We start from the raw sequence: 22,136 nt of genomic DNA, 5'->3' as shown, positions 1-22,136 counted from the left end.
TTTTTTTTGGAGAGATTTTCACTGTAGGGCGCGTGCGCTCGCCAGACAGACAGAGAGAGACATAGAGGCAGAAAGCGAGAAATCACCCCCCAGGGGGGATGGTCACGCCGCAATCCCTTCTCCTCCATTCTCCTCTCGGGATCTTGGGCACGCACGCACACGCGCCCGGCGTGAGTTTTAAGCCACCGGGTCCGAGACACGAACCGCGGTCGACTACATGGGAGTCCAGCGACATAGCCATTACGCTAACTGCTGGTTCCCACAATCACTTTTGATACATGAAAAAAATTAAAAATTTTTGTCAGAGGGCATGTGTGCTTACCAGAGACAAAAGGAGAGGGAGAAAGCACCCTCAACGGGGCAGTCACATCACAGTCTCTTCTCCATTTTTCTATTTTGGGCATGCATGTTTTTCAGGCAACTGGGGTCAGGTTTTAAACAGTGTGGCTAGCCATGTGGGGCCCAGTTCCCTTAATCACCAGGCCACTAAGCCAGCTCCATGTATGAACATTTTGTTTTGGACTATCTAGATATGGCATCATATATGACAGGCAGCTAGATGACAATTTACACCTGGTGTACATATTCAACACCTGTCAAAATATAGGTATGGACTACTTTACACGACATACAGTATAAAAACTGGTTTTGAAATTTCAAAGAGAAAAAGCTGCCTTCTCATGTTTGCTTTTAGGCTGAATATCTTGAGAGAGGAAGAGGCCAAAAGACAAGACTATGACATTGACATCACTGTGATCAAGGAGCCGGTGGATGCTCCGTCCTCTCATGTCACCCCGAGCCCCCCCAAAGAGGATACGGCCACATCTCAGTTCAGCAAGACCGTCACAAGCAAGAAAAAGAAAAAATAGACTACTTGGTGACAAGAACATGCAAATGTAAAATACCTTAGAACTGTAAATACAGTAATAAACATCCCAAACAATGTTATTTCATTGTTTTTGAAATACTCCTACTTTAGCCCAAGTGTGTTTGAGGTCTGCTATGTGGTTAGATCACTGAAATGCCCAAATTTTAAAAACTGAGTGAAATTAATATATACACATATGCATATTAAGCAAATGTGTATTAAATATATATTTTAAAAAGTCAAAGTACAGTACTGGTGATTAAGTTCAGAATTTAGTAACATGATCAGATGACAGTGAGGGGTAGATGAAGTTATGTGAATATTTCTTCAGCCCTCTCCCCCTCAATGCCTTCTTTGCCCCTGGTAACCACCCTATGTTCTTCACACACCACCTCTTATAGGACCTCCTCCTTGGTCCTTGCCCACAAATGCCCCAACTGTTAAAATACGCCAAACAACTCTCAATGGGTGGTTAGGTGAGGACTTTTGGTGTTTGGGGATAATCTTATGGTTAATAATTTGAGTTAAAGCTTAAGGGTAATATTAAATTTTAAAAACTTGAAAGGGTAACCAAAAGAATAAAAATACAGTCTAAAGCTGCCAATGCAGGAATAAATGAAATCATCAATCCATTTTAAATCTGGGCAAAAGGAAAACAATAAAGGAAAATGATGGTACACAAAAACACAAAAGATGGTGGGGAAAAGTGCAAGTATACTAGTAACTACCAATGTAAATAGATTAAGCTAATTCTCCCCTCTGCCCGGGAGGTGGTGGTGGTGGTGGTGGGGGACACAGATAATTAGATTTAAAAATACTCCACCAGTGTTATTCTTTATGAGAGAAACAAAACCACACGGGATGGATGAAAATGAAAGATATGCAAAAAGGGCCAGCAGTTGGCATGGTGGGTGGTTAAGATGCTGGACTCCCACGTGGCTGACCACAGTTTGAGCCCTGGACCTGGCAGCTTGAAAATCACTCCAGGCATCTGTGCATGGGTGCCCAAAATCCTAAGAGGAGAATGGAGGAAAGAGAGTGGAATAGGGCAGAGGGTCAGACATGGGGTAAAAAACATATATATATATGAAATTAGAAATGGAATATTATGGATAACATGCATGATTAAGCCACTATGCAGTTTATTCTAGATGGGGAACCACATTTAGTATGTTATGATGATGCTCAGGTAAAATAATAAAAAAAATTTTTTCAGAACAAACACACACACACACACGCACACACACACACACACACAATAGCGTTGCCCCTCCCGTAGTTCTTGCCTTTCCATTCTCGTTCCTTTGGTTTTGTTAGCCCCGTTTGCTCTTTTTCTTCTCTTGCTTTTCCCCTTTCTTGTCTCTCACATAAGCTATGATCCTGTTCTTAATCTTGGCTCTCCACACCTGGGAGATTGCTGACTTCTCTATATCCCTTTCAGTTAAAAATCAAAAACAGCAATAAACATCAGACTTTAAAAAAAAAAAAGAGAATGGAGGATAAGGATAAGGGACTGTGGCATGGCAATTCCCTCTGTGGGGTGATTTCTCACTTTCTCTCTCATGAGCACATGTACCCTACAACAAAAACTTAAAAAAAAAAAAAAAAAAAAAGAACCAGGCAACTCTCAGTAAGATGACTAGAACAGCAAGGGATATTAAGAACAGATAGAATAATAATTTAAAAACCTGCCTAACGAGTAAAAATAAAGATGATAAAAGAACTAGCAAACACAAAGAGACGTTACTCATATAAATCTACACTTTAGCCTTGCCAAAACAGAATTCCAGGGAAGAAAACTGGCGGAGGCCATGGAGCCAACACAGGCAGAGCCTAAAGAGCTGCCTCTCACATCTAAGCAGGGCTTGGGTGAGAAGAGCTGCAGGCAATGCTACAGTTACGAGCTCAAGCTTTCAACTGTGTTTGTTGTACTGTACTGGTTTGTGCTGTTTTTGCTTTCAATCTCTCTGCCATGGGCTCTACTGCTGTCACGGTACCCCATAAGGGTAAAATAACACCCCCAACCTTACTGTAACTTTTACAGTAAAACCAACTAATAATCCTAAAAGAATGTGGATCCCTAAGGTGGTGACGAATGGGAATTATTTCATGAGATTCACCCCACCTGCCTGGAAAATAACAAGAATGCTGAAGTCCCTCTCAGAGTCACACATACATGATAACCTTTAGAACAATCCTTAAGCTGCCCACAAGACCACATTCCTTTCCCATATGGACATTAGGCACTCACCCTCTTAGCTATAGATTACCCCAGAGATAATATAGATATTCCATTTTAGTATTTATTAACCGTGTCTTTACTTAACCAAATAAGATTTCTATTTAGGCCTCCAGCCTGGGGCTGAAGCTATCAAGCTTGCTGAAAACCCCCTCACCCAAAAGACTCTACCTGGTAATCAAGGTCTAAGAAAATATGCCAGACAAATGGACTCTCTAGCCCAGAGGACTGTGACTGTTTATACCTGATCAAACAGAACAGACATCATGTTTTATGATTGTTATTCCCATGTTTTGAATACCCTATTTTTACAGTAAAATCTTTTACTCTCCCTCACTCCTCCTACTCCTGTAAACATCCCTCAATAAATATGTATGTCACCTAGCCAAAGACGCTGCAGTCTTGAGCTTGCTCTGACTGTAGTCGGCTGAGAACATGCTAAAGAGCATTGAGGTTTCTGCCTAATTTCTTCTCGCTTGCATTGCCTTCCGTCGAGTCTCAACCCACCCCAGCTGGAGCAGGTCTCTGGCAGAAAACCACAATTATGATGGAAGAAACCAAAAAGGAAGACAAGAGTTGGCAAGAGTATGGATAATTTAAGCAACTAAACTAAAATGTTTTGAATACATAGAGTTACAAACCAGAAAGCAACACAGAATACATACCAAGAAAACTACTGACCACAGTCCATGCTCTAAGGCCATGCAATCGGCCAGAGTGAACCCCCACACACAGAGCCACCTGGACTAGAAACCACACACTGTGATCCTCCTGAGGAAATCATCAGGGCAACTGTGAACTACCCGAACTGAGTGAAAATGGAAACATTACAGATTGACACAGCCATTTCCTCGCTCCTCTTTAAGGTAGCAGGCCCACAGGTGAGGGGAAGGGGACCACAGAGAGCATGTTTTAGGACTGAGGAAATACTGCTTCTTCCTACTTTACTTACTTGGCTTGTTTTTACCCACACCCTAGGATGTCTAGACCACAAAAACTTAGGTTAAGTAAAAATTCAGGCAAACTTCAACTGCAAAGAGGCACAAAAAAGTGTGGCTCCTAGGGAGTATCCACATGATAAATGAAAGCTTTTTGTTTTGATCACACTGTGGCATTTTATCATTAAATTCTTTATATTAGATAAAGTGTAAAACTCATAGTAGAACTTAAGATAAAAAATCTAGCATTATTTCGGGCAAATGCCTTACTATTTACTGCTTCAGGTTTCATGACCAGAGAAGGAACCTTAACTCTGAGAAACCCTAGAAAACTGACCATGAGTTCTAAAATCCCCAGGGCATGAGCCACTGCTGGTGAAGTCCACAAACAAGCAACAAAGAGGACAGAGTCACTGCAAAAACAGCATTTTAAAAACTTTAACAATTTATTAGTCTTATTTCCAGTAAAATATTCACATAATGTCAAAAGAATGGAATGATAGAGATATAGCTGACTACTTTTAATTAATTCCACATAAATATTTAAAATCTAAAAACCTCAGGGGATCATCAGATCAAGTAGAAATTTGATTCTTCAAAGCAAGTATTGCTTTACTATTGTCATTAATCCAGTCAATAATATGACCATAACTTGCAATGGTAAACAAAATACTGAGTTTTTGTAAAGATGTTGTCAGTGAGCCATTACCAGTCAATCCAAAAAGAATATGTTATTGAACTGTGTTGCACAAAGTTTCTTTACCTCTTCTGCAAAAAGAACAAGAACAGAAAATAGTAAGTGAGGAATCAAGGTTCTTACTTCAAAGATTATATGATACATATTTATTTGTACCTTAAATTCTTCTGGGGGTTGGGGGAACGCTGGTGAAAGAAAATCTCTGCACTACTATTCTGCTAAAGCATGGCAGAGACAGTTGTAAACTGCCATATGAACCTGGCAGCTCTTTATATAAAAGCTGTGTCTTAGGGGCCAGCAGGTGGTGTGGTGGTTAAGGGTGCTGAAATCCCAAGTGGCCGACCACAGTTCGAGTCCCGAACCTGGCAGTCTGCTTTCTCATCACCCCCTCCTTACTCTGTCCCTCTCTGGTCAAATTAAAATAAGTACATACATACATAAATAAAGTTAAATAAAATAATTATTTTAAAAGAAGCTGTGTTTTAAATCACAGAATATAAAAAGGCACATTATCTATGTAAAACAATAGGTTTCTTTTCATATTATAGTAAATAACTTTCCTTTGGTCCTTGTCAAATTTCCCATGGTTAAGTCTGTCACCTGCTTTTCTGAACTATGCCACACATATAGGAAAACATAAAATGGATCAAATGCTGATTTTTCTAAACCAGCACTAAAGGCATTTGCTTAAAACCTCAACAGTTGTGACATATTTACCATGTTTCTTTATACACAGAAAAGACAGTTTTAAAATATCAGTAGCACTCAAATTCTGCTCAAATGCCAAATCCTATTTACCATTTACTTCAATCAGGTTTGCATTTTTTTGATTCAAAATAACATATAGCTCCCGCTGATCAGACTTTTTTCCAACAACCCAGTAATCACTCATTGCTTTCACAATGATTTCTTCATCTTCATCCACTCTGTAAGACAAGAGTTTCAAAATGCAATAAATGTATTATAAATTAGACTATGAAAAACATTCCAAAACAAGAACACAAACTCAGCAGACATTTCAAAAGCTAAGGGAGTCACCTGGAGAGTGACCACAACTTCCCTGTTTGCAGATCAGTCTGGAACTGGTGCCCATGAAGATAGTCAAACTCAAGGAAGCAGAGGGTCTGGGTTGCTAGGTTTTAAAGGCTTCTTTTCTTATTATAAAGAGGACACCTAATTTAAGAAGTTGTTAGAATTACCTAGTAAAATCACTGTTGATGTCACCTAGAATCTTCATTAAATCTGGATGAACAGATGTAAGTGACACACTGGGTGTTTTCCTCATGTGAATTGTACTTTTCTCTGCTAAATTCATATGGTTGAAGTAGATAAACTTAAACTGGGGTTCTTTTTCAGACCTGTAAAGACATGTCATTAAGATGGTAACATTTTGAAAGAGTAATTATCTCAACTATATACTACATCATTATTAACACTTAAAATGTGTGACGAACACTTTGTATTTTCAAAGACTGGGCCTCAAATCAAGAATCTCAGTTAACATGTAACAGGCTCTTCAATCAGTAGTAAGTTATTTGATGTCCATGGAGAAATGAGGTATTCAATAACTCATGGAATGGAATTTTCCAGAGAGCTTAAATTTATTTTTTAAACACCAAAAACATTTTAACCAGAATGACATGATTTTCTCACTATAAGTGTTTCATCAATGGCGGTCACTGGATTATTGACTTTGAAAATAATTCTAATAATATCAATATAGGCCACTTATCTTCTAGTGGAATGATCAGCAAACTATGGCCCCAGGGCCAAATCTGGCTGTGTTTTTCTGACTGAGGATTTCTGGAACACTGACACACTCATGTTTGTGTTCTCTAGATTGCTTTCACACTAAAATGACAGTAGAGTCGTTGCAACATAAACAGCCCATGAAGCCCAAGATATTACTATTCAGTCCCTTACAGAAAGTTTGCTGACCCCTGATTTAGGGAATTAATATCTTATTTATCCCTGAGTGCTAGGAATGAAGGAGGTGGCTCCATGTAAGTTAACCTGCCATGTGATTGAAGCTTACTACTGTAAGTAAAAAGCATTGTAGTATCTTTGTGGAAATCATTCTAGAATATATTAGCCTTTTCTGCTGTAGTATAATAAACATTTAATCTGGGATGTACGAGTTTATTTCTTAACTGACTGGGAAAAGCTACTACACTGCCTCCCAGGGCAGAGTCTGCGGCCTTCTCAGGGAACCACCACAACAGCAGGGCTCCCCAGCTCACAGGCACCCTGCCTCCCTCCCCTCCCCTTTCTTAATTCCTTATTTCACATACTGGGGTCTGGGGAGAGTCTGAACACAGCCCTGCCTCTGGAGGCTCAGAGCCTTCTCTGCTTACTTCAGGGTTAGCAGCCATGTTCTGGCGGGCTGAGGGTGCCGGAAATCCGACCTCTGGATAAGAGGGTTACTACTGTAATACTTTACATCTAGGCAGAGAAAGAATGTGGGTGATTTAGTTTCCAGAAAAATAAAAATAAATTTTTTACAAAACAATTTGTTTTCAGTACTTTCCTAAAACTAGAAAAGTATAATTACAAGAAAAACTACGTGGAAAAAAATGAAAATTTAAAAACATGACTGGAAAGAGTTGTAAATTTAGTTGTCTTGGTAGACAAGTAACTTAAGTTGGGCTTGAATTTGTTTTGTCTAGCCCCAAAAACTCCTCTATGGTGTTCCCCTTTTCATTTATATTAAGTTAAATACTCTTGTTTTTTTTGGAGAGGTTTTTCACTATAGGGCGCATGCGCTCGCCAGACAGACAGAGAGAGACATAGAGACAGAAAGCGAGAAATCACCCCCCAGGGGGGATGGTCACGCCGCAATCCCTTCTCCATTCTCCTCTCAGGATCTTGGGCACGCACGCACACACGCCCGGCATGAGTTTTAAGTCACCGGGTCCGGGACGTGAACCGCGGTCGACTACGTGGGAGTCCAGCGACATAGCCATTATGCTAACTGCTGGTTCCCAAATACTCTTCTTTTGCACTCCCCCACATTGGAATTCACATTAGAAATGCTATTTACATAGTTAAAACTTGGGTAAACAAATGTGGACTCTTACTATTCCACTTTTCATGAAGCAAAATATAAAAACAGATACAGAAAAATGGCTATTTGCAAAGTACTGTTAAGAGAGAGACCTGTTCACATTCAAAATAGCAAGATAAGGTTATTCAGTGGCATGGTGGTTAAGGGTGGCTGGATCCCACCCACATGGCCAGCTGCATGGTTTGAGTTCTAGACCTGGTGGCTTTAAAAACATGCCAGGTGTGTGTATGTGCATGCACAAAATCATGAGAGGAGAATGGAGTAGGAATTCTGGTGTGGCCATCTCTGCTGGGGAGTGATACCACACTCACTCCCTCTCTCTCTCTCCCCCTCTCCAGCAAACACAAGCACTCTAAAGCAAAACTAAACAACAAAATGGCAAGGATAATCTTCATTCTACAACATTTATTAGTTATCAAAATTAAGATCTAACATGTTGGTTTTTAATTAGCAACAACTACATTTACCTGCATCTTTTCCAAAGAGCCAATAGTTACTCCTTTTATACAATACAGTATTTTTTCAAACACAAAATCATACAATTTCTTGTCTTTTTAAAAAAAGAGCATATGGGGACCAGTAGATGTATGTACTGTAATGAGCACCTTTTTGTCTTCACATCTTTTTACCTTTTCCTTTTACTATATAGGCTAGAAACCCAAGTAACTATGACTGGTAGGTATCAAGAGAGGTCATGAGGGGACGGCAGGTGGTGTCGTGGTTAAAACACTGGACTCCCATGTGACTGACCACAGTTCGAGTCCCAGACCCAGTGGCTTGAAACTCACACCTGGTGCATGTGTGCGCAGGCCCAAAATCCCTAGAGAAGAATGGAGAAAGGATTACGGCATGGCCATTCCGCATGGGGGGTGAATTCTCGCTTTCTATCTCTATCTCTCCAGTGAACACATGCACCCTATAGTGAAAATCTCTCTCTCTAAAAAAAAAAAAAATTAGGTTATGAATAGGGATATGTGAAAGAAATAGGAACTAACGTCTCAAATTCATAAAACTACTGATTTGGGAGTTTTTTTCTTTTTCTTTTTTTAAAGTTAGAACCCTTCCTTCCTCAAGCCCTTAAAAATTACAGGTGAGGACCAGCCAGTGGCATGGTGGTTAAGGCTGCTGAATTTCATATGGCCTATTGTGCGATTCAGTCCCAGACCTGGTGGCTTCAGAAACATTTGAACACATGTGTCTGAGTGCCCAAAATCCTTGATGGAGAAATGAAGGAAGAGGAATTGCAGTGTGACCATTCCTCATGGGGGCTTGCTTTCTCACTCTCTACTTGTACCCATCTCTCCTTGCTGAGTGCACATACCCTCTAGCAAGGGGTTAAACAAACAAAAACTAAGTAAATTAAAGACTTAAGTATACACAAATAAAACTATTGGGCCAGGTGGTGGTGCAACAGTAATGCACCTGAACCCACATGGGAAAGGGCCTGGGTTCATGTCTGAAGACCCCCCCATGCATGCTGGATGCATATACGCATGCCCATGACCAGGCCAGCTGACACTGGGAGTGGATAACAGCATGGGGACCCTATTAGGGGTGTCTACCTCTCTTTCTTTCTCTGTCTCTCTCATGGAAGAAATAAAGTCCTCAGATGCCAAGAAAAAACAAAAAGGTATCGGAAATAAAAATGAGATATTTCTATATTAGGGTAGAGTGTCTCAAATATAACATCACCAAATATGGGAATCCAAAAGAAATGATTAATAAAATTCACTCTATATAAACCCCAAGCTTATATATTGTAAATATATATATATATATCAAAGTAAAAGAAAAAAATATATGCAATGACTTAAAGGGTATTACACAAAGGGTACTGATGTAAAAAAAGAAACATAAAACACTTCAGTGTAAACAGACAAGAGCAGACAATTCACAGAAAACAGAAATGCGAAGAAAGAAATGCCCAACCTTAGTGTCATCTGTCAGACTATCAAAATATGTAGCGGGGGACCAGCAGTTGGCGTAATGGCTATGTCACTGGACTCCCATGTAGTTGACTGCGGTTCGAATCCCGGACCCAGTGGCTTAAACTCATGCTGGGTGTGTGTGCATGTGTGCCCAAGATCCTGAGAGGAGATGGAGAAAGGATTGCGGGGTAGCCATCCCCCCGGGGGGGCGATTTCTTTTCTGTCTCTCCCTGTCTTTCTGGCAAGCACACATGCCCTCTTGCAACCCCCCCCCCCAAAAAAAACAATTCAGTGGGACCAGCAGATGGCATAATGGTTACATCGCGGGACTCCCACGTACTCAACTGAAGTTCAAGTCCCCCAAATTAAAACTCACACTGGGCATGTGTGAGTGTGTGCCCAAAATCTCAAGAGGAGAATGAAGAAGAGATTACAGTGCAGCCATCACTACAGGCGGTGATTTCTTGCTTTCTGTCTCTGTCTCTCCAGCCAGCACATGTGCCCTATAGCAATGTCTCTTTAAAAAAAAAATGCAGCATATGGAAAATAGGTGCTGGGCAAAGGTGCTGGTGGGAGTATAAAATGGCACCACCCTGTGAGAAATGAGGGTACCAGCCATCCACATTTTAAACGCACATTCCCTTTGTCCCTGAACTCAATTCTAGAAATGTATTTTCAGGGGATAATATGTACCAGATGGTTTACTACACAGCTGTTTATAATACTAAGAATGGATTGCCATACCTAACCTGTCCATTAAATGGGAAAACGATTACATAGACCTATCCAGTTAAATACCATAAAGCCATTAAAATTAGGAGATCATATTTGTTGTTCATGGGCACAGCAGGTGGATGGTGGTTGGGGCACTGGACTCCCACATGGCCAACTGCAGTTCGAGTCCCACACTTGGCGCCTTGATTTCTCAATTTCCCTTTCTCTCTCTCACTAGTCAAATAAATAATAATAACAAATAAAATGAAATGATTCTTAAAAAAAAAATAAAGTGATGTTCATGCCATACTTTAAAAAAACTCTATTATATCATTATATTTAAAAAGTGTAAAAAAACACCATGTGTACATACATATGTGTGTGTATATATATGCACAAGTATAGATAGAAATCAAATGATTTATAAAACTTTGATATATTTATATATACAAATATTAAAATATAAATATATAAGACATACTTATATAAACATATAAAATACATTATATTTAGTATTTTTGCCATAAAGCACATATACTCTCCTGAGACTGAGTGAGAAATCAATCTCCATGGGGGATCCCTTTTCCTCTATTCTCCTCTTGGGCTTTTGAGCACACACGTGCACACACACACACCTGGCATGAGTTTTAAGCTTTCAGCTCCTTAACCACCATACCACCTGCTGGCCCTAAGGTCAACTTTAAAAGGTAACAATGATGACATTCCTAGAATTCCTGCTCATGAATGTTTCCCTAAACGGTGTCAAGTTTATTTTACCATCAAGTTTTCCAGGTATCCTATTTTTCAGGATGCTAGTTATACCATATATCGGTTCTTGTACCAGTAAAACAAAACAAAACAAAACAAACCCTATCCTTTAGATATACACAGATATGAGAAAACACACCTAGAGAAAAATGTTAATTGCAAAGTCTAACTGGTAAGTATATATGTATTCACTGTACAATTTTCATATCAAAATGTGAGAGAGAAACTGCTTTCCAACAACAGGGTAACTAATATCCAAGGCCCTCCCCTTTAGTACAATCCCAAGGCAAGTTAACTTTATTTTAAAATAAAAGGTTCTTGACACCAAGTTTTACCTCTGGATATTTGTTACTAAGTTATATCTACAAAGGACAGGGAAAACAATTAATATGCACAATAATTTTCCAAGAGTTTTGGGAATGGAAGTAACTACAAAACACTCCATCTACAGGTTGAGCATTCCTAATCAGGAAATCTGAAATCCCAAATCCTCCAACATCTATAACTTTTTGAGCACCAACATGATGCCACAAGTAGAAAGTTCCGCCCCTGATCACATGTGATAAGGCTGTAGTCAAACAGTGCAATACAAAAATTTCTATTAAATTCAGGACCAGCAGTTGGCGTAATGGCAACGTCGCTGGACTCCCGTGTAGTCGACCGCAGTTCACGTCCCGGACCTGGTGGCTTAAAACTCACACCGGGCATGTGTACATGCATGCCCAAGATCCCGAGAGGAGAATGGAGGAGAAGGGACTGTGGCGTGGCCATCTCCCCTGGGGGGTGATTTCTCACTTTCTGTCTGTCTTTCTCCGTCTTTCTGGCGAATGCACATGCCTTATAGCAAAAACCTCTTCCACCAAAAAATTTCTGTTAAATTACCTTCAGGTAAGGTCTATAAGGTATACACAAAACATAAATGAATTTCATGTTCAGACTTGGGTCCCATCCCCAAGATATGTATTATATATGTGCAAGTAGCCCCAAATCCAAGAATATCTAAAAAAACTTCTGGTCTTAAGAGTTTCAGATAAGGCACACTTAACCTATATGTTGCATGATCCAAAACAAATTTAACTCACATATGACTCCTTTCAAGAAAGAAAATCTGGCGATTTTATGGTCAAAAAATTAAAAAAATAACCAACACTCTCAAAATGCAAGTTAGGCATTTTCATTTCTCAGTCTTACCTTTTCTAATACTAAGTAAGCTGGTAACAGCAACAATCTACACAGGCATACAAGAGTACTTTCACCTTGAGGTTGTTTCTGAACTCTTTAGAGATGATTGCTAGAAATATAAGTTTGTATAGAAATCCACAGCATTTAATAACTTATCAAGTACACAGAAAGCCCATATAAACAGGGCTTTTATTTCCCAAAGTGCTTTCCACCCTCTCACTTTATAGTTACACTAATTCTAGTTTCCATTGAGAGAAGAGAAATAGAGGCTCAATGACTTTCTAGTGTTATACAAACAAGATGGTTAAATTTGTAGTCTCCTGACGTTCAGTCCAGAGCCTTTAAGCCACCAGAATCAGTACCAATACCCCAATGGTTTATCACAGCCAGTCTTAACCCTGTACTTTTCCACATGAGAGGCAAAGTGCTTTCAGTGTATGCTAAACTCATGCCAATTACTACTGTTAAAGTAAACATAACAAATCTAGGCTGCTCATCGGGTATGCTTAAGTGACACTCACAAGGCCAAAGTCCAAAGATGGAGACAGCATGCCTAACCCGATTCATTCATGCCACTATTCAGAGGAGAGCTGAGGGAATGTATCAATAGCAGACCCAACCCCAATCATCATCACCAGGCAAGAAAACTAGGTACAGTTCCCTGGGAGTCATTTCGGACAGGACCTATCCATGTATTCTTCTTCTTAAGACTAATTAATACCGCCCCAATTCTTTTTTTTCTTTTCTTTCTTTTCTTTTCTTTCTTTCTTTCTTTCTTTCTTTCTTTCTTTCTTTCTTTCTTCCTTTCTTTTTCTTTCTTTCTTTTTCTTTTTTTTTTTATTAAATTTTGCTATAGGGTACATATACTCACCAGAGAAAAACACAGAAAGGGAAGGGGAAGAAAAAAGGGACAGAGAGAAAAAAATGTGAGCAAGTGCTCCCCAGGGGAAATAGTCATGCCTCAATCCCTTTTCTTCCATTCTCCTTCCATGATTTTTGGGCATGCATGCACACATGCCTGGCGTGTTTTACACAGCACTAGGTCTGGGATTTCAACCATGCAGTCAGCCATGTGGGATACTACCTGCCTTAATGTCCACAACATCTGCTGGCCCACTGTCCCTACTCTTAAGTAAAAACATTCTTATCTTTCCAAAACCACTTAAGCACATTAAAGTAAACATGAAGCAAAGGACAAACCCAGATATTCTTTTGTTGATGTTAAACTGCTCACAAATGTCAGATGCCAGCACTGTGAGCTGGGGCCCAACAATGCTGTCCAGTCTTCGGCAAAAGTCCAATGTCAGCTGTATAGAGGCTAACAAGTAATTTAGAAAATAACAGTTAAGTATTATAATATTTTGTATCAAAAAGGTCAATATTTGTTTTACCACTCAATACTTAGCAACAGTAATCAAATGAAAACTTTACCAATTTAGGAAATAAAACAAATGGTAAGATACCCCTCTCTTCTCAAACAGAGGCGAAACACAAAGGTCAACCTTAGTTATATTTTAGAAAAAGAACTGAAGATCTATCTTATATGAAAAGTTGATTTAAGCATGTCTTTTTTATTTTTTTGGGAGAGGTTTTCACTATAGGGCGCATGCGCTCACCAGACAGACAGAGACAGAGACAGAAAGCGAAAAATCACCCCCCGGGGGGGATGGTCACGTCGCAATCCCTTCTCCTCCATTCTCCTCTCGGGATCTTGGGCACGCACGCACATGCGCCCAGTGTGAGTTTTAAGCCACCGGGTCCGGGACGTGAACCACGGTCGACTACGTGGGAGTCCAGCGACATAGCCATTATGCTAACTGCTGGTTCCCTTTGAGGGGTGGTAAATTGGTAAATTTTCTCAAAGTGCTTTCCACCCACTCAATTTACAGTTAAAATAATTCTATTTTATACTGAGAGGAGAGGAAACAGAGGCTCAATGACTTCCTAATGGTTAACCACTATGGTTAAATCTGGAGTCTTCTGATGCTCAGTCAAGAGGCAATGTACCAAAGGCAGAGACAGCACACAGAACCCCATTTGTTCATGCCACCATTCAAGGGAGCTAAGGGAATCCATTAATAGCAGACCCAAGCCTAACTATCACCATCAGGCAGGAACGTTAGGTACAGTTCCCTGGGAACCATTTCAGACAGGACTAAGATAAACTAAGATCAAATATCTATTTAATAAACATTACACAGCACTGATGGACCAGGTGCTGTTTGACACTTTACAAATATTACTTGACTTAATCCTTAGATCCCCTTTGAGCTAGGCACTACTGCCATCCCCATTTCAGACAGGGAGGCATCAGGTCACTGCTGATATGTGGGAAAGGGGGACTATACCATGGCAGAGGTCCTACAGGAGGAATAGTGCTTACTATAGCCCCTATGCAGTTATGACAACATATTTATCATTTAAAAACAGAACAGAGCGCAGAGCAGAAAACTGCAACTAGTCAGGCTGAAATCAGATAGATGTGCACCTACCATCAATCATAAAGCACACAGCTGCACTCATGGCCTGGGAAGAGAGAACAAACCAACAATTAGAAAATGGTACTACAATAACCAAATGCATGCTAGAATATAATAACCAAATAATGACCTCATTTACATTTTGATTTGAACAAGCCAACTTTTAAAAAGGTACTTTATAGTCAAATAGAGCAAGCTGGATACAGACTGGATATTAAATAATGAGTAAAATGATATGCTGATTTAAAATGCTCTAGCAAACAAGACACAATACAACATGTAAGGAGATAGGTGAAAGTAACATTTTCTTAAATAAGCTGTGTGATGAATTCATTAGTTTTTTGTGTATTTTTGATCATTTCCATTAACATAAGTTTAAAAAGTTAGCAAAATGAAGTTACCTTGTCTCACTTTGTTAGAACACACAGTTACAGTTATGATTTAAGCAAATAAAGCAACCTACAGCAACCAAGACCACAAATAAAATATGGACACTCCCTGACTTACGATGGGGTTAGGTCATGACAGATCTATTTTAAGTTGAAAATATCATATGTGGAAAATGCAGTTACACACCTAAATTAACAAACATAGCATAGCACAGCCTACCATAAACACACTCAGAACACTTACATGAGCCTACAGTTGGGCAAAATCACCTAACACAGGGCCTATTTTACAATAAAGTGTTGAACATCTCATGTAATTTGCTAAATACTGTACTGAAAGTAAAAACAGAATGGTTGTATGAATACTTGAAGTATGCTTCCTACTAAATGTGTCACTTTCACACCATTGTAAAGTTAAAAAAAAATCGTAAGTCAGCTTATCACAAGTTGGGAAACAACTATGACCAAAAATGCTTAAAATTAAAATTTATCAAAGTGATGTACTGCAGTAAAAGAGGTTGAACAGAACATAACCTTATGATGAAAAGCAACAGACTTCCTTCTATGACCTCTCTCCTGTGGGCAATCACATTGAACTGGTTTTTAGACAACATAGTTATACCACTGTTTAACTTGTTGCCTTTAGTCATAGTATTGGCTTCCCAGTCCAGTCACAATGGGTATGACCCCCTCATCTGGCTTCCCATTCCTTCCCTGTAGTTTACAGCCATTCTCCTTTCTTCACTGGTACGCTTGCAACATTAAAGTGCCACCAGTATGGGCATAAGATCCTGAATTGCTACCTTTTAAATAAGGACAATTACATGCCCACCTATCCCTGCACCTCTTCTCACTTCTCTCAATCTCTGTCAGCTGTAACTTAATTTTTACACAAAGTTAATAATATTTACTATATTTGGTACTGAAATCATAATTATGATTTGTCATCTACAAACAGGTTGCAAAATTACTGGCTTATAGGCCAGTTCCATTCAACATATTTTGTGCATAAAATAATTTTGACTTAATTATAAACTAATTATATACAAAATCCCAATCTCCAATGTTGTCTGAAATCTCAGAAGGTCAGACCACATGACCTGTATTCCCACAAGGATCTGAGTGGTGAGTGGCTGACTTGGGACACATGCAACCCAAGTGTCTGCAACACCAACTACTGAAGAATGAAAAAGAATCATTTTATTTAACTTTATTTATTTATTTTAATTTGACCAGAGAGAGAGATAGAGATAGACAGACAGACAGAAAAAGTAAGAAAGCAAGCTGCCAGGTCCGGGACTCAAACCACAGCTGACTATGTGAGAGTCCATTGCCCTTAACCACCACTCCACTTGCTGGTCCAAAATAATTCTTTGGGGGAAAAAAAAAAAAAAGAAAGAAGAGGCACAGCCACTGTGGTACAACAGTAGTCCAGTACACTGCAAGGCTACAGGCCATATGGCTGGGTCATATGGTTGGCCTGGAAACATACTAAGTGCATGCAGGACACAGGATCCTGAAGGGCAGGAAGGCTGGAGAAAGGAAATTGCAGCATGACAAGGTCTTGCCTAGGATGTTTTCTTCCTCTCTTTCTCTTATGTGCACATATACTATTATAAAAAATAAAAACTCATATCAATCATCTAACCTTCCATCTTAAGATCCTGAAAAAAAAAAAAAAAGTAAACTGAACCTAAACCACACAGAAAGGAAATAAGATTAGAACAGAAATAAGTTCAATAAAAGATAACAGAGAAAATAAACCAAAAGTTGGTTTTCTGAAAGGATCGACAAAATTAAAATTTTCAGCTAGATTACAGACCAAGAAAAAAAGAAGACTCAAATAAAATGAGAAAGAGACACCATTACTACTTCATAGGAAGGAAACAGGAGTATAAGGCCATATATAACACCATAAATTTTTTTTTTCCCCATAGGGTATATGTGCTCATTGGAGAAAGACAGAGAGGGAAAGTGAGAAATTGCCTCCCAGGGGAATAGCCACACTGCAATCCCTTCTTCTCCATTCTTCTCTCAGGATTTTGGGCACATATGCATCCATGCCTGGTGTGATTTTCAAGCTGCCAGGTCTGGGATGTGAACTGTGATCAACCATGTCGGGGTCCAGTGCCTTAACCACCATGTCACCTGCTGGTCCCACTATGAAAAACTTTATACCAACAAACTGAATAACTTAAACAAAACTTAACAAATTCCTATAAAGACACAAACTACCAAAACTGACTCAAGAAGAAATAGAAAATCAAAATAGACCTAAAACAAATAAATTATTTAAAAATTTTCCACAATGAAAGTCCAGGTTCAGATAGCTTTATTATTCTACCAAACATTTAAAGAATTAACACTAATCCCTCCCAAGTCTTCCCGAAAAAGTAGGAGAGGAGGAAATATTTCTGCATTCATGTTATGAGGCTAGCATTACTCTGACACCAAAACCAGAAAAAAACATCCCACAAAAACTACAGGTCAATATCTCTTACAGTTCTGAGCTCACACAGTATCAGTATTGGCCCCTGGAAGGCTGAAGATAACGTTGGTCATGTGAGTGATCAGATATGTCTACATAGTTGAATCCCAATAAAAACTAGACATCAAAGCTCAGACAAGCTTCCTTGGATGGCAATACTTTATATACATTGCCACACAACTGTGATGACAGAAATAGATGCTGTGCCATCCACATAACTCCACTGAAGAGGACAATTGAAAGCTTGCACCTGGTGACTCCTGGACCCTAAATCATGTACCTCTTCAGACATGGGCTGATTTTAATCTATACTTTTTCATTACAATAAATCCTGGGAGTGTAAAGGCTTTTCTGAGTCCTGTGCTCCTTCTAGTGAACCTAAAGATGGTCTTGAGGACCCCTGAACTAGCAGCTGGTATCAGAAGTGAGGGTGATCTTAGGAACACCTGAGCTTTCCAACTAGAAATCACTGAATTGTACACTTTAAATGGGTGAATTGTATGTATGTGAATTATATCTCAAAGTTGTTTAATTAAAAAAAACCTCTTTAATATGACCATAATCCAACTATCATATTTTAAATTGTTTATAAGTTGACTAAAAATGGAAATCCAATAAACACCACATCATACCAGATGAACTCAGAATTCAAAGTCATTACCTCAAAATGACTCAAAGAAGAATGATTTTTGCTAGACAGACAAATGTACTTCTTTTTTAAAAAAATAATTATTTAATTTTATTTATTCATCCATTTATTTTAATTTGACCAGAGAGAGACAGAGAGAGAGAGAAAGTGAGAAAGCAAGCCACCAGGTCCAGGACTTGAACCATGGTCGGCCATGTGGGAGTGTCCAGCGCCTTAACCACCACGCCACCTGCTGGTCCCCAGACAAATGTACTTTTTTTAAAAAAAGAATTACTTAATTTTATTTATTCCTTTTTTTTTTTTTTTGAAAGGTTTTTACTATTTTATTTCTGGTGTGTTTGCCACAGAGAGAGACAGAGACAGAAAGCAAGAAATCATCCCCTAGGGGGATGGCCACGCTGCAATCCCTTCTCCTCCATTCTCCTCTCAGGATCTTGGGCATACGTGCACACACACACCCGGCACGTTTTAAGCCACCAGGTTCGGGACTCGAACCGCAGCCAACTACATGGTGGGAGTCCAGCGACATGGCCATTATACCAACTGCTGGTCCCAAGTTTGGTCACTTTTGTATGTTTTCCCTCGATTCTCCCTTTGCCACTTTTCACCACATCTCACATTTAAATCTCTTAGGCATACCATTTTATGAATGAAACATCTTTTTATTCTGGAGCCCTTGAACCTAAGAACCTTCCCTCTTCTGTGCCACTGTGGAAGAATTTTAGGTGGTAAGTTTGCCAGCAGACCTCAAGAGCTCTATTATCTCGACATTTCTTTTTACTATTCTCATGCATTAAACTACTGTTCTGTGGATTCAAAGATTTTCTCTTTCTTGGTTTACTCACTTATTCTATTGAAGTACATCCTCATGTAACATTCTGAGAAAGGATGCATGGGGGTGAGGTGCTCTTTTCTGACACTTTTCATGTTTAATATGCCTTCTGTCTCACCTGTGATTAATAGTTTGGCTTAGTGACAAAGTCCACACTGAAAATCACTGTTGCTCAGAACTTTGGAAGTCTCTCGTCCACTATCACCTAACACCTGGATCTGGAGATGAAACCACTAATGCATTTAATTTTTGTTCTTTTAAGGTGGTCTGATTTTCCTTTCAGAAGCTTTAATGGCCTCTTTATTTTTTAAAAAATTGCCCATTGTTGTGTGTAGGTGTGGGTCTTTCTTCTTCATTCTGCTAGACATACAGAAGGCATGTACTCTGTTTTATAATTTTACCAGAGTGTGCATGCACATGCCAGACAGACAGAGAATGAGAGAGAGGGAAAGTGAGAAAGCACCCCACCAAGCGGAATGGTCACACTGCAATCCTTTCTCCCCCATCTCTCCCTCCTTTTGGGACTTTGGGTATAAGTGAACATGTACCATTTCTCAAGCCACCAGGTCATACAGTTGGCCATGCGGGATACAGCCACCTTAACCATAATGCCAGCAGCCAGCTCAGAGGTGTTTTCAATTTGGAAAACTGTGTTCCTCTACAGCTAGGTATTTTCTCTTAATATTACAAGTTTTTTCTCCTCCATTTCACTATTAACACAACTGTTTAAAAAGAGCTGAAAATAAAACTCACTATTACCGCAGAGTACCCATTTTGAGTTTTAAGATAATAAGAACTTCTAACATCTTTTCCAACAAAAATTTAAAAGGTTTGTGTACGTATTTATGTATACATGCAAGAAGGATCTAATTTAGTATTAATCTGTAATGCTGAAGGGAAAAACAGTTGTTACCTTATAAACAATTAAATGGAGCTCTTCATAAGTTTCATCTGTATTTACAAAAATTTTGGGGAATCTGCACTTTGCTTCTGGATCATTAAGGTTCAAGGGTCCAGTAAGAAATCTTAAAAGTAAGCACAGAGATGACTCAACTCAATTAGGTAAATTATAAAAGAAATATATAAATAATACATTTCTACTTCATATACATAAAATTTTTCTGAAGCTATTAGGAAAACCAAATCAGAATATGATAAATTAATAGTTGTAATTTGTTAGAAACAACAGAATTTCCTTTGCTGATTCTTGCCAATAAAATAGCATTGTTCATCATAATTTTCTCTTTACTAAAAAGGTAAAAAATCAAATGTTGTAAATCAAAAAATAAAAGTCTTACCTTCCATAGTGCTGAAGATTTCCTGGCATTTCTGCCCTTATTGGTGAATCTCTTCCTGCCAACTGTAAATGAATTTAATGTTGAGAAATCACTTACTAGATTTTTTTTTTTCTTTAGAAGCTTTGAAAAATAGTAATTCTGGGACCAGCAGCTGGTGTAATGGCTATGTTGTTGGACTCCCAGTTAGTAGACCTTGGTTCAAGTTGTGGCCCCGGTGGTTTAAACTCATGCCGGGTTCGTGTGTGTGCGTGTGTGTGTGTGCCCAAGATCTCGAGAGGAGAATGGAGATGGGACTGCGGCGTGGCCATCCCTCCTGGGGGGATGGGGGGTGCATGTGCCCTATAGCAAAAACCTCTCAAACAAGCAAACAAAAAAAACAGCATTTCTACCTACTAATTGGTGTCATGCTAGTTTTCAGTGTCAATTTCTCCTATTCTACCCGCCAAAAAATGGATGATAGGTTTTAAAAATAATTAAAGAACTTTTTTCTTTTTCTTAGGTTTTTGCCATAGAGCACGTGCCCTTACCAGAGAGAGACAGAAAAGAGAAAAATGAGAAATCACCCCCCCCAAGGGGGACGGGCACACCACAATCCCTTCTCCTCTATTCTTCTCTAGTGATTTTGGACACACACACCCCGCCCCATAGGATCCAGGACTTGAACTGTGGTCAGCCATGTGGGAGTCTAGTGCTTTAACACACAGATGCCTGGTGTGTTCCTCAAGTTGCCAAGTCCAGGAGTGTAACTGTGTAGTCAGTCATATGGGATCCAACTGCCTTAACCACATGCTACCAGCTGGCCCTTGAATAATTTTCTGTTGCAGAAATGGCACTTTTATGGGTTGAAAAGCATCCTGAACTGACACTTGAGGAGTGTGCTCATAAGCTACAGAATCAGGCAGACTCTTGAGATCCAGTCCTAGCTCTGCCACCTTCCTAGCTGGATAAGGCACTGAAGCCCCACAAAGCCTGAGAAGAGGCTGAGAATGAATAGACTCTCCTATAAGAGGGAGTCCTAACTTTCAGGACTGTTGCCAGGCTATCGTGAGATAAAGCACATGTGCTCAGGGTTGCATACAGTGTCTGGCACACAGTGAGAACTTCAGAAATGTTGCCATTCAAACTACCTAGAAAGGAACTAATTGCAAGACTAGGCCCTTTTCAAAATCTAGCTTTTGATTTCTTATCAAAGAGATTTTATTTTTGTTTCATATCATGGCCTTAAAGAACAAACAAAAGGAGGAAGGATGGGTGGGAGGAAAAGAAAAAGCATACAAATAAAGGGAGCAGGTACACACATGCATCTGAGCCAAAACAACGATTTTATGGGCTATGAAAACTTTTCACTTTCAACCTAATTAAAGCCACAAAAAAATACTTTGGGTGCACACTGTAGTATTATTTAAACTGCAGGAAACTGAGAAACTACCTACCAGAATGGAAAAGCCAGGCATGCAGTATAGCACCTACTCAAAATTATGTCTCATGTTTCTTGGTGAAAAGACTATATAGAATTAACCAATGTTATGCCAAAGATCCCAGGCTTTTTTTTTTTTTTTTTTTTTTTTTGAGGTTTTTTTCACAAAAGGGGCGCGGGTCCAC

General features: G+C 39.3%; 2 protein-coding genes across 5 annotated transcripts in view; one reads left to right on the top strand and one right to left on the bottom strand.

The window, feature by feature from the left end:
* Positions 1-1,048, top strand: part of RSPH10B (radial spoke head 10 homolog B) — a 55,091-nt gene extending 54,043 nt beyond the window's left edge. For 2 of the 3 annotated variants that reach the window (XM_006150182.3, XM_027772516.1), the window contains exon 20: positions 695-1,048. In XM_006150182.3, the coding sequence (XP_006150244.1) occupies positions 695-869 (175 nt within the window). In that variant the 3' untranslated portion in view covers positions 870-1,048. The remainder of the gene's footprint in view (positions 1-694) is intronic. The other variant, XM_027772517.1, reaches the window with a different exon arrangement.
* A 3,424-nt stretch (positions 1,049-4,472) lies between these two features.
* CCZ1 (CCZ1 vacuolar protein trafficking and biogenesis associated) overlaps positions 4,473-22,136 on the bottom strand; it is a 31,561-nt gene continuing 13,897 nt past the window's right edge. For both annotated transcript variants that reach the window (XM_006150181.3, XM_014588480.2), the window contains 7 exons: positions 20,535-20,596; positions 20,150-20,261; positions 14,891-14,924; positions 13,599-13,716; positions 5,942-6,100; positions 5,541-5,668; positions 4,473-4,813 (listed from right to left, as the gene is read on the bottom strand). In XM_006150181.3, the coding sequence (XP_006150243.1) occupies positions 4,758-4,813; positions 5,541-5,668; positions 5,942-6,100; positions 13,599-13,716; positions 14,891-14,924; positions 20,150-20,261; positions 20,535-20,596 (669 nt within the window). In that variant the 3' untranslated portion in view covers positions 4,473-4,757. The remainder of the gene's footprint in view (positions 4,814-5,540; positions 5,669-5,941; positions 6,101-13,598; positions 13,717-14,890; positions 14,925-20,149; positions 20,262-20,534; positions 20,597-22,136) is intronic.

This window comes from Tupaia chinensis, unplaced genomic scaffold (assembly GCF_000334495.1).
Source record: "Tupaia chinensis unplaced genomic scaffold, TupChi_1.0 Scaffold000279_1, whole genome shotgun sequence".
Lineage (NCBI taxonomy): Eukaryota > Metazoa > Chordata > Mammalia > Scandentia > Tupaiidae > Tupaia > Tupaia belangeri.
The sequence above is the reverse complement of the archived record's forward strand: the minus strand, read 5'-3'. Positions and strand labels throughout refer to the sequence as shown.